The 13,800-nt window shown below is 43.7% G+C and overlaps 1 protein-coding gene across 1 annotated transcript in view; it reads left to right on the forward strand.

Annotated features, from left to right (window-relative positions):
- The window catches only part of PSME1 (proteasome activator subunit 1), a 96,686-nt gene that overhangs the window by 68,944 nt on the left and 13,942 nt on the right, over positions 1–13,800 (forward strand). The window contains exon 6 of the mRNA XM_069238132.1: positions 6,984–7,081. Within this exon, the coding sequence (XP_069094233.1) occupies positions 6,984–7,081 (98 nt within the window). The remainder of the gene's footprint in view (positions 1–6,983; positions 7,082–13,800) is intronic.

Raw genomic sequence — 13,800 nt, forward strand, 5'->3', positions numbered from 1 at the left:
TGGTGGAAAAAGGCCTCCGCATCAACCTGTTGGAGCTGTGTGTGATCCATCTGGCATTGAAAGCCTTTCTTCCCTGTATCAAGAGAAAGATGGTGCAGGTGTTCACAGATAACACCACCTCCACATGGTACTGAAGCAGGCAGAGCACAGTGGGGCCATGGACCCTTTATAAAGGACTTTGCACCTCTGGACGTGGCTGTAATATCCCTGGTGGTTCAACAAAAGGTGGGCTCTCTGAACACTAGAGCGGACAAATTCAGCCGAAAATGCCTAGCGGATCACAATTGGTTTCTCCATTCGGACATGCCACAAGGTCTCTTTCAGCTGTGGGGAGAGCCTTGGTTAGATCTGTTAGCCTCCCAGAGAACGCAGTTTTGCGCGTTGGGAGTTTCCAAGGCAGCAATTGCTTGGAGACGTTTTTTGTCTCTAGTGGTCTTCAGGCCATCTGTACGCCTTTCCGCCCATACCGCTCCTACCCAGAGTTCTCAAGATCAGGAACGAGCAGGCCCACATAATCCTTGTGGCTCAAGACTGGGCACAGAGAGTCTTATATCCCAAGCTGCTTAGCATGTCCATCAATTCCTCCACTCAGACTGCCCCTTCAAGAAGATCTTCTGTGGCAAAGGCAGGGGAGGGTTCCTCACCCAAACCTGTCCACTCTCCGCCTTCTTGTGTGGAGATTGAGCAGCGGCCGGTGACAGCTTTTGACCTTCCTCCCAAAGTCGGTAATATAATCTTGGCAGGCAGGCGTCCCTCCACCAAAACTTAATTGGAAGAGATTTGTGGCATGGTGCACAGAAAAGTCTGTTGACCCCCCCCCCCTTTCTGCCCCACTTTGTGCGGTCCTGTTATTCATCCTTTCCCTTGCCCAGCAGGGCTGTGCTCTGGGAACTCCTAAGGGGTATTTGTCTGCTATTACTGCTTTTTTGTGGTTCCCTGATCTGCCGTTCTTGTTTAAGTCTCTTATTGTACATAGGTCCCTTAAAGGTCTTACACATTGTTTTCCTCCATCACCATTCGTTATGCCCCAATGGGATCTGAATTTGGTTCTGACCTTTCTGATGTGTGCTCCTTTTGAGCCTTTCCACAATTGTCCTTTCATACTTCTCACCTTGAAAACAGCCTTCCTTGTGGCAATTACATCTGCCCCCAGAGTGAGTGAGCTGCAGGCCTTATAATCTATCCTTACAAAGTAGTGCTTCGCACTAGGACCTCTTTTCTGCCAAAAGTGGCCAGGCCCTTCCATGTAGACCAATCCATCACCTTGCCTACTTATTACACACCCCCTCATCCTTCTAAGGAAGAGGAGAGACTCCACCACCTGGAACCAAAAAGGGCACTGGTGTTCTACCTTGATCGTACAAAAGAGTTACAGGTGGATGACCAACTCTTTATTGGGTATGTGAGTGCGAAGAAGGTCGGTAGGGCACAGGTGAACCATCTCCAGATGGGTCGTACTCTACATTAAGATCTGCTACGCACTGGCCTAAAAGCAACCCCCTGTGGGGTTGCACTCTCAATCTACTCAAACTGAAGCTGCGACTACTGTGTTAGCACGAGGAGTTCCAGTCCTTCCCAAAAGTCAGGCAGCAAAGTGGACGTCTCTGCACACAATTACCAAAACACTACTGCTTGGACAGTCGGGTCCGTAGGGGCAGGCACTTTGCTCGTTCGGTCCTGCAATACTTTCTAGTCTGAACTTGGTTCTCAGATCCACCTCCGGGGATGGTATTGCTTGGGTATCTATTCAAAGGCAAGGAATCTGCTGCTAGAAGTCTCTATCAGATGGACAAGTTACTTACTTTCAGCAACACCTTATCTGGGAGAGACTATAGCTGCGTACACTTTACCGACCAACCCATCCTCCCTGCTCTGCGAACTGATTTCTAGGGGCAGGGACTCCCTTTCAGGGCCTTAGATTTGATGCACCAGTAGTCAGTGTTCTTTATTGCTCTGCGCTTCTGGCGTGAAAAGTTGTGAAAAGAAACTGACGCCAGAGCGCCTGAGTGGTGCCTATCTAGGACCTGCGATGATATATGTGGCGCAGACGATGCCAGTGACGGACACAGAGCCGATTGACGCTGCCTAACGGCGCACAGGGGTAATACTCATGAAAATCTTCTGGATAGAGACTGACGCCTGGGCACAATTCAAAGGTAAGTTATATGCAGCTAGATAAGTGTCTACCAGACAAGGCGCTACCAGAGGTAAGTAACTTGTCCTTCAACTCCACAAGCGTTCAGCCCCTTTTCTGCAAAGACTGTAAGTTTTCAGCAACTGCTAAAGACAATGGTAGCATCATCTCCAAAAAGGATCTCACTGCTTGCCCTATAAAAACATTAACGGAAAGTAAATTGCTCTGGCCACTTATCAACGCGAGATCCTTAGTTAAAAATAAAATTTAATTTTCTGAGTTTATTGAATATTACTCAACTGTAATAGCTTTTGTGACTGAAATCTGGGCGGATCCAACCTCAGGTCCGGTGTTAGGGGCCAGATGCATGAAGTTAAGTGTTTGTGATTTAACATATAGCGATTTTTTGCGATTCGCTATTTGGTAATCGCAAACACCAATTTACAAATCTATGTTTTACACACTTAGCGATTCCCAGTGGGTCGCAAATAGACCTACTGCATGACAATTAATGCGACCCGTTGGGAATCACAAAAATCTGAGGGATTGCCTGTGATTGCTTTTCAATAAAGCAATAATTTTTTTTTAAATGCAGCCAATTTTCCTTACAGGAATAATGCTCTTAAAAAATATTTTTAAAACCTCTCTCAAAGGAAGGGGTCCTTTGGGGACCCTTTCCCATTTGAGAATGAGAAACCACCTACTTGAAGTTGGTGATAAACTGTGAATGTTTTGTGACCACATTTCGGTCAAAAAGCATTCATACATACCACTGCAACTCAGTATTAGGAAGGGATGTCCTAAATACACCCCTTTCTAATACTGAATCGGAAACCGGAATTAACAAGCATTTCCAATGCAATGGGTCTCGCGTTTGCTCATGTTAGAGCTGATCGCGTTGTAAACTCCTAACCCGACTTTTCGTCTATCAGCAAAAGTGCTTTTATGTATGTAAAAAAGTGAAATTAACTGTGTAAGCGCTTGACTACTGCCAAGCGAAATCGCGCTAGGAAAATAGAGAAAAAGGAGTCCACGATCTGACAGAAAACAGCGAGCCTCGCATGTTTTCTGTACTTGGTCGCTGCGCGGGAGGAGGGCTAACCACTGGAAAAGGCATGACATGTGCATGCCTTCCACTAATGAAAGCAAGCAGATTTTACTAGGCAAGCCCACGAACCAATCAAACACACTGACGTGACATCAACAGGGCTCCGAGCCCTTTTCTAATAACTAAAGCGTCTCGCTGCGATACGCATGCGCGAGTGCATGCAACGCAGGCTCGACCCAAAAAAAGACATACATTCAACTCTCAGGCACCCAGCAGCTACTGCTCCATTTCTCGACTGCCGATGCCAGATAAAATTGTTCAGAAGGCTGTGAATCTGGAACTGTTGTCTTTTGTTTTAAACAACAACCTTCTCGTAGATTTGGCTCAATTCGGTTTCAGATGTAATCACAGTACCAAATCAGAACCGATTGTGGCCCTGGAGGAAATTAGGGCAATACTGGATAATGGCATAAAAGATGTACTTATCCCCCTAGATTTTGCAGCCATGTTCGACATGGTAAACCACACTGTGCTCCTGGATCACCTTAATAGTATTGTAATTAGGGGCACTGCATTGGCCATTTTAAACTCCTTTCCCTCAGACAGTGAACAATCAGTCGCGGTTTGTATCTGACCATTTTTTTGTGGGGTTCACCAGGGGTCATCACTATACTCCATGTTTTTTTTTATATCTGTGACACCCCTGGCCAGGTTGATTAATTGATTAGCACTTTTGGGTTTTCCTTAGTATCTTATGCTAATGACACACAAATTGTTATCTTAATTTCAAGTGATGTTCATGATGTAGCCAGTAGGTTCCATGACTGTATGATGGAACTGGGCAATTGGATGAAAAAATGCCTTAAACTTAATTCTAGAAAAACAGAGGTCCTGCTGTTTGGCAATGACACTTCCTTCTGGTCCCCCATGTGGTGGCCATAAGACCCAAGATCGCTTCCAACGCCGGTCAGAAAAGTAAGAAACCTAAGTGTTATGATCAACAACAAATTTACCTTTGAAAATCATATTAATGCAGTCTACTATTCCTCATTCCATATTCTGAGAACATTAAAAAAGATCAAACCTTTCATCCGGTTTGAACTGCAAACAACCGTAATAGTGACCTATGTGTTATCCAAAATTGACTATTGTGATGCTCTTTATATAAATATACAGCGGAGACTGCTGAACAAATTTCTGACTCTTCAGAATGCAGCAGCTCAGGTGCTCTTAGGCATTCCCAAAGTCCAGTCACTATCCCAGGTCTTGCATAAGCTTCGCTGGCTGCCAATCAGAAAACACATTGCTTTCAATGCCCTCTGTACGGCCAATAAAGCTCTTCATGATGTAAGCCCTAAATACCTTAAACACAGCTTTAAATTGTACACTCCCAACAGGGCGTTTCATTCTACCTTTACCAAAAATGTAGTGTTTCCTAAATTCAAGCGCTCGGCTTGGGTGGCACACGTTTCATCCAGTGCACCACCAAATTATGGACTAGCCTTCTCTTACAATTAAAATCTCTGACCAATCTGCTACATTATAGGAAGGCACTAAAAACTTGGTTGTTTTCCAATCAATAGGGAATCTGTGTGGCCCTGTGAACCCGTTTGACAGTTGCCAAGGCACCTATGGGCATGTGTGCGCTTTCTAAGAATATATAACATAACAGAACATGGCTGCTTGCTTGACCTGCCGAGTACTTGGCAAATCTCCTACTTCCCCCCACTCTAAAGTCCGTGCACTAGCAACTAGTTCATTAACGTGCCATCTTTAAACTGCTCTGCCATATACACGACCTCTCTATACAGCAGGGTCATAGTACTTGTGCAATAGAGTATTCATTTATAGACCATCAGGTCTCTCGGATCAGCCAATGAGGCCATTATCTACACACATTGTATCCATTGGGCCAGAAGGGGCAGTCATTCCTTAACCTAGCTTGCTGCTTTTCACTAGAACATCATTCCTTGCATCTAACATTGAGTCTCATGCTGATTTGGAAGCTTCATAAAAGTTGTCTTTTTCATTTTTTTTTCCTTCTCTGTTTATTATTTGTCCTCGTCAAGCAATAATCCCTGTGCCATGATCAACTGCATCAGGATATCCCTTTGGGGATGAGTAGGTGCAATACAAATCATAATAATATAAAATAACTTAAGTGCATAAAATCAAGTGAAACAATGACTAAATCATGTATTAAGTGGGCGAACAGCAATAGGTGCACAAGGTCAATGCTATATGGATGGGGGGGGTCTCAGCAGGCCTGGGTAAATGACAAAAGACACACGTCACTCTTGTAATCCATTCTTCCTCTTGTACTCAGGCTCCCAGAACGTGAATACTATGTAAATAGACAGTGCTGCGTGACAGTAGCACTGCCTCTCCATTTTGTTTCACCTAAAAGCCCGCTCAGACAGAGGTCAAACCATCTTGCATGCAGATGATGTCCATGGATTCTCCTCAAACGATCTTCAGTGGCCTGTGTCTGGAACGAAGAGCTCATGAAAATGCAGGGGCAGCAGAACAGACGTGTAGTGGCAAAGGGTGTTCGTGGGATTAGGATGACGTAATGGACAGGAAGTTGGTGGAATTCCATTCAAATTAATTTTTCAAGGTTATGGTACATATCTAGAAGGGCGGTTAAGAGATGAGAAGGTGACAGAGTTCTAATTAAGCATGGTGGTCAGGGACTACCATGTGCATATTATGACAGGTGACCATAAGACTAAATGATATCCAGTGTCCTATGCCAAGAGATAGCCAGAGGCAACTCACAATGTTAGATAACAAAACACTAACAAAAAATGAACAGTATTTGACCCAGAAAACAGATACCCAGAGACTACGAACACCATCAGAATCCAAGAGAATTTACAAATACACAGATGCTCCATACAACCAGGAGAGACCCAAATAAAAAGAACATGGTGAGATGCCCAGAAACCAAAAGTCACCTAGCGATAATGAACATGTTGTTTAGTCACTAAAAGTATATTAAAGCAGGTCAAATGCTTGCCACACTTCTACAGAACACCATTCAAAAACAGGTTTTGACAGGAAACAGAATTGGGATTTTTTGTTTATAAATATGTATTGTTTATAAAATATTGTAGAATAAAAGTATTTTAAAAACCAGGACGAGGTGAGTGTGTCCCATAAGGGATGATGCAAAGGGTCTGCAAGTCATGTTCTGGGAGTAAGGGTTTGTACAGTGCTCAGGGTTGGTGCATAGAGGTCCATGTAGCATGAGGTGTCAGGATTAGGGGCATGTACCAATCTCTGTATATGACAATGAGATGGCATTGGCCTTAGATCTCGAGAGAGCCGTGGCCAAAGCTGCTGCACATAGCACACTTGGAATGCGCATTGTCTCCAGGGCAGACAGTGCGCATTCCGAGTGTGCTGACAGGGGGTCCTCTACACTGCCCACAACATGGTCCTGCGCAGTGCAGGGGCCCCCTGTGGCCCCAACGCTGCCTTTTCGCCAGCCTTTTCATGGCAGGGACCCCACCATGAAAAGGTTGGCTGAAAGGAAAGTAATGATCAGCACAGTGGTGCCGAACTCTGCACTGCAGAGGCTGACCACAACTTTCACTGCCGCCAACCCATCAGGCTCTCTGATCCTGGTGGTGGCAGCGGTGTTGTGGCAGTCTGACCGCTAGCATCGTAATCTGGCGGGCGGACAGGGTTTGGTTTCATGAGCTTGCATCAGTGTTGGGGCTTTAGAGTTTATTTTTGTTCCTCAGAGGTGATTTTTGATGCGACCACTGAATAAACTGAATTTTCTCCAATTCTCAGGTCCTCCTTGTGGACCCATCAGCTCCAACGAGAAGATCTTGACCCTGCTGAGCCGAGTAAAGCCTGAAATCCGGGAAGTGAAGGAAAAGCTGAACCTGGTGAGACTTAATAAATACACACAGAGAGACTCACAGCCTGGGGGAAATGAACTTGGAAATAGATGGGAGATGATGGCCTTGCAGCCTGGGGAGACTCACAGCATGGTCGGGGTAGTAGCCTCCTCGTCCAAGATGGTTTTTACCAAAGGAGGTGAGGGGTCTTTGCAGATCAAAAAGGGTTTTAAAGTCCTTTGAAAAATTTATCTCTGCTTTAGTGCCAAGAAGTTAAGAATTGTTTACTTACTGGCTTTTTCAACCCGGGCCAACCCTTACAAACCAAACTGTCAGCAATGTAAACAAAAGGCTTCATGTGAGCAACAAATCAGCATGGAAAAGGTACAAATATGACAAAAATGCCTGCAGAATTCTGAAAGTAAATCTCAAATCCTAGATAACCCAACCAACAAGGACCTGTAAACCTTCAGTTGCATTTGAGTACCCCCACACAATGAATTTAAATCACCCCAGTGAAAACAAGAAGCTAACATAGATATTGCTAATTAGATAACAGTGTATGCAAAGTAAGGAATCCAAAAAATAGCTAATTAAATATCATCTTGGAACAGTAGATAATTCTTGAAATAAATAACTCAAAGGGTATCCATCCATGTAACGGAGGATAAAGCTGTAAGACAAGCAAAACAGCTTGACAATTGGTTTTTAAAGCATTAATGGGGGTGAGAGAGTGATACAACCTCTGCCCAACCTTCAGATGACTTACCATCATGCCTCTACCCCCTGGTTCTGACACTTTATGGTTCATGATTAGAAGAAAATAAGTCAACACCGAGTAACCCCTGGACCTGGGTACGTAAATATATAACAGAACAAATTGGCCCCAAGGGGGAAGTGTAGCCCTTGACTTCAATGGCAATAATTTAAATAATTTTAGAAACCTTTTTGTCTAAATAAGGGTATTAAATAATTTGTACCCTTTATTCAGTTAGCAGTTTCTTATTGATTACAAAGTAAAAAACAGATTTAATATATTTAGTTGCTCCTAAAGTGGCGGCGCAGTGAGAGTGAATAACTTGTAGATAAAGTTCCATAGAAAGGGAGGTCTTTGCTGTGGTTTGGGCTTTGAAGAAGCTGAGTCCATACTTGTTTGGCACTCACTTCCTTGTTCAAACAGACCACAAGCCCCTTCTATGGTTACAACAAATGAAAGCTGAAAATCCCAAACTTTTGAGGTGGTCCATATCCCAACAGGGAATGGACTATACAGTGGAACATAGACCTGGGAGTAACCACTCCAATGAAGATGGACTCTCCAGATATTTCCACTTGGACAATGACGACTCATCTAGACAAGGTTAGCCTTTTTGTCCTTCTTTTGGGGAGGAGGGGTTATGTAGGAAAGAACCCTCTTCTTGGCATGGTTATCCCCACTTTTTGGCTGATGTCAGTATGTTTTGATTGTGTTCACTGGGATCCTGCTATCCAGGACCCCAGTGACTGTGCTCTCTCCTCCTAAATTTGGTTACTGGGACGTCACACACCCCACATTTGGCATACTGGTGCCCCCATATAAGTCCCTAGTATATGGTACCCAGGGCATTGGGGCACCACAGGTTCCCCAAGGGCCGCAGCATGTATTATGCCACCCATGGGAGCCCATGTAAAATGTGTTTGCAGGCCTGCCATGGCAGCCTGCATGAAAAGGGTGCATGCACCCTTTCACTTAAGTTCACTGCACCAGGTCACTGTAAGTCACCCCTGTGGTAGGCCCTCCTAGCCCAGAGGGCAGGGTGCAGGTACCTGTGTGTAAGAGCACCCCTGCATGAGCTGAGGTGCCACCATGAACTCTAGCTCCATTTTCCTGGACTTTGTGAATGTGGGGACACCATTTTACGTGTGTACTGGACATAGGTCACTACCTATGTCCAGCTACAAATTTTTGAAGACATAAAATTGATACCGAAGGGAGAAGCAAGGTTATATGTTCCGAGGAATGACTTATCGATCCAGGAGATTTATACGTAATTTTTTACTCGAATGACATGCAGACAGGATTAATGGCTTGTGGAGGAACGGTTGACATTAACTGGGGATAAGAAATTCTAAAGAAAGTCATACTGACAGTATTCGCATTATTTGATTTGTGGATGCTACCTATAAAAAGACTATGAGTCCTGATGATGACCCATTTTCGATTTGCTATTATATGCCCGGTCGAAACGTCAACATAATTGGATGTGGATTATTGTTGAGATGAATAGTGACTTCTATACACCTGTATTGAAGGGGTCTTTTTGAAGATCACTGATCTTTTAACCACACCTCTGTATATAACACTTTGGCACTTTATCTATCACATTATTCACTCTCACTGCGCCGCCACTTTCGGAGCACCTAAGTATATTGAATCTGGTTTTTAAGTTGTAATCAGTATGAAACTGCTAATTGAATGAAGTGTACAAATTATTTAATAACCTTATTTAGACAAAAAGGTTTCTGGAATTATTTAAATGATTGCCGTGGAAGTCAAGGGCTACACTTCCCCCTTGGGGCCAATTTTTTCTGTTATATACTTTATGGTTGAGGCATGAAATGCTTGATGTATGTAGATAAGTTGTTCATCCTGGCACCCGCGAAGAAGGGCTGTGGTGAAATCAAAACTGCCTTGAAGTGTACTACAAAATATGAGGTCTGGAGGAAAATAAAAAAGACCAGAGTTGCGGTCTACCAGAAAACCTGCAGGAAAACTTAAACGAATTCAAATGTTTCATTAAAGTCACCACAGACCACATCTACCTGGGACTTGGATTATGTTCATATGGGAGTTTTACACTGGCAATAAGTACATTTCAAGAAAACTCTTCGTTCCGAAACAACTAGTGTACTTTTCTTCAGCAGTACAGTTAATACCTTGGTTAATGTGGTTTCCCAGACGTTTTGTATGGAATTGAAGAGTGAGGTCAAACATTAAAAAGAGTCTGCTGATTAAACACAAATAAACGGGAAGAACCTGGAGCATAAAGTTCTGTAGCAGTTACTGTGCATTCGCGGATACTGGTTTAATCATAGGTGCAGAGCAGAGATGGGCAATGTCCAGAGGGCCTATTGGACGTCTCTAAGGCCTGGAGACACAGGTAGGGAATCCGCCTGCTTGCATTTCAGTAATCGGTGTTGAAGCTGCAGACACCAGAGTAGATGACCTTCCCAACTATCTCTGAACGTTACAGTGCCACAGCAGGTAGTAGCACCCCGAAGAGCTGGATCATGGAAGTTTGCCGTTAGGAGAAGGTTACGAAGGGTTTTACAATGGGGCGTAATGAAGCATGCAGTACACTGGGTACTGGGAGGAGCAACTGGAGCAATGCAACAAGCTGATATTATATCTCACTTGGGCGAAACATTACACTTGCTAATGACCTCACTGTAGTCGGAGCTCAAAGTACAGAAAAACACATGACAAATTTAGATCAGCTGACCGCAGCAAGGAGATGGAGACAGGCCGGCACTGATCACACTGGAAGGCCAGCAAGGACATCTGCTGTCACTGATGTGACCTTGCAGGTAATACTTGAGGCACACTTTCTGCTACACATATGAAGATGTTGGGTAGACCTACTTCATCACTGAAGGTCCAGAAATTCAACTCTTTGTGAGTGAAACATAAGAAATCCTTTTGGAACAGAGGACTTACTTAGGTCTTTGCACGTTATCAAGAGACATGAAAAAGTGCATAAACCTTTAAATATAATTGAAACAACTATGAACCCTGCACGAACAGTTGTATTTCCGCTTCTACTCCATGTGTTTACTAGGCCGAGACTACCTGGTCTATCGTGTCCTTGAAAATGTATTTATGTAGTTCTGCCTACTGCTGTTTCTGTCAGTAGGAAATGAGATAATTACCACGACATTTTGTCACTGTGTTGTGCCACCATGACTGGGTCATTCCAACCCTTACGTATATTTAACAAAGTGAATTTTCAACCACCACATAAGGCAAGGTCTATTCTACATACAGCAATCGTGGCCCCATTTCTTTCTGAAGTGGTGGCAAAATGTCACTTCGTCTTGAGCAACAAATATTCTCGACCAGCCCGGCCAACAATGGTTTATGAGGAAGGTAATTTCTAGGCCTTAAAGCCAAAAATGTTTCCAGAGCTTGGGGCCTGTTTTGTGGTGGGATTTTTCTAAGTATTGATTATTGCCATGAGAGTAGGGACACGTTGATATGATAGACTGATTTAAGACAACAGGTGCACGTGGAGAGGAGTCCGGGAATGACCCATCTTATAGTTTATTCTTTGCTACCTGAGGGATCAGTGTGTGGACTTCACTTATGAGGGTAATATGGCTATATAATTTCACCCTGCAGACCAGTTGGACTAGCATGATTTTGCTAATACAATCAAGGTAAATGCTAAATAAGGCAAGACGTTCCCATTGCACACATCTGTGGAATACAGTGAATGAAGGGCAGCATGGAGAAGATCAGTCGGTGCTCTGCAAATCGTAGAAAGTATCTTCAGAATGTATCTGTGGTTCAGCTAAGATGCACCCTGTTTACATGCATTTGTATCTGATTCCAGTGACTAGAGGCCAGTCGGACAAAAGGGCGCTGTAAGCCCCAAGAACATTATCCCAATAGTTTCAGGACTGAAGTATACCAGTCTGATGTTAGTGAGCCAGCTAGCAACATGTGGACAACCACCAGAGCTGCCTAGCAGTTTGAGTTGGATTTTGGAGTTGGAAGCATGCATGTGAAACCCCAGGTTGTAGAACTTAATGACCAACAGAACTTGACCAGGATGGGCAGCCTGGGTGACCTCTATGCCGTCTGTACATGATGTTTCTAATTCTCCCAGGAAGAAGGTTGTCAAAAAGCAAGGGAGTGTGGGGCTTCATCAACAATTGACATGTATGCAAATGCCATGTTTGGGAACATTTGGGTTAGGATGCGGGGCAGAGCATAGCCTGATTACCCCATATTATATAATTATAAGATGTTATTGTTTTGTTACGTAACAACCAGTTATTAATTTGCTATGGTGTATTTGGCATTTCCCTTGTGGGGAAGAACGGGGTGCTGATTGGACTTGGCTTGTCGTTTCTTGTGATATTGTTAAGACATGAATTTATATCACAGTGCTGTGGCAAGGATGTGAAAGTTACTAGAGCAAGCTCGCGGAGGTTAGGAGGTGCATCTCAGAGAAGGATTACTGTGCTCTTCTTATTAATTAGGTTTGGCTAATCTCAGCATTGTACATATGATGGTGAGCACCTTATGGCCAATGTATGGCCTGCCTGCAGAAAGCTTCGGAGCAGGGGGTCTCCGTCGAGTGGGATACAGGAAAGACTAAAGTGTAGTTCATTTGCAGATTCGCCTGATAATAGGATTATCAGTGCAGAAGAGATTGTCAACATTTGATCTGATTTTCCATTTTAGGAGCAGCCAGCTATTTGACATAGTGGAAGGAGCAGCATATGACCTAATTACAAGTGGGACAGAAATATGTGGGGCATTTACTTTACTCGCTAAATACCGATACCCCATATTCAGAGTGTATTCAAGAAAACATCGAGAATTATGTACAGAACATTCTGTATTAAATGTAGAATACAGGGGAATCACCGGTAATTTACCCCTGCACAGAAAAGGGGCTTGCACAATGATAGGAATTTAGAGGCCAACTCCTTATTTGCGACCTATGTAATTTAATATAAGTCTGAAAACAAAAAGTTCAAACTTTACTTGTTTTTGATATTTTTTGAGGATGGGGTTACACCAAACTCCCCTTAATCTGCTCAGTTACCTGGTGCATCTGTAGCAATTCAGTTGTTCTTCGGGATTATACTTAGCAAGGGTATTTATTGCACACATACTATCCGAGATTGTGCTCTACAAATAATAATGGTATGTTGTCTAACCTATAGGCTCAATGCCTTATGCTAGCCTCATCAATTTCCCCATGTTAAGCGTCTTAGCCCTAATGCTAAACCCATCACAGTCGCTAACCCTAATGCTTACATTATGCCTAACCCTTGGCGTATCCTAACCCAAGTGGTAGCCTAAACCGTAAATCCATCTCTGCCTGTGATTTAGCACTAACCATAGCCATGCACATACTCCTGTTGTTACTGAAATCCACATTTTACCTTGCTTTTAAACTAACACGTTCTCATTAACTAAGTTGGATCACTCCATCTATAACCTACTGTTTCCCAGCTATTTTAATAGTTTGAACATTTTCAGACTTTTTATTACTTCAAAGATTATGCTTTCACACCTTTTGAGTTAATGAAGGCGGGGAACATGTTGGTCATGGCAGTGGCTACCTGCTAGACCAGGTCACATGTTTACTGTGACGTTCAAGGTAAGTGTGTGTTAGAAACTCCTCCTCTGGTTATGTATGAAGACAAGAGAGTGGCTCACAGCCTTAAGTAATTCTCAAGAGTTTGAAAGGATGTGAGTATTCTCAATACCTCAGAATGACTCTGGAGCCTGAAGGGACACAGTGGTGTGCTCACAGCAGACTGAGTCCTAGTAGTTAGGTGGAAGCCTCACTACAGTCAGGTGGATTAGAGGGGGTGTGGGAGGTGGTTCAAGCATGGAAGGGTCTCCGAACCCAATTTCAAAGCAGGTCTGATGGACTGACGCTTCTTGGAATTTTACCATAGGCTGGTGGTGAAGGGCGAATGAACCTCAGCTCAGAGTATTGTTAAAACCCAATTCAGTACCTCATAGTCCATATGCCGAGAGCACT

The sequence above is a fragment of the Pleurodeles waltl genome, chromosome 6 (assembly GCF_031143425.1).
Source record: "Pleurodeles waltl isolate 20211129_DDA chromosome 6, aPleWal1.hap1.20221129, whole genome shotgun sequence".
Lineage (NCBI taxonomy): Eukaryota > Metazoa > Chordata > Amphibia > Caudata > Salamandridae > Pleurodeles > Pleurodeles waltl.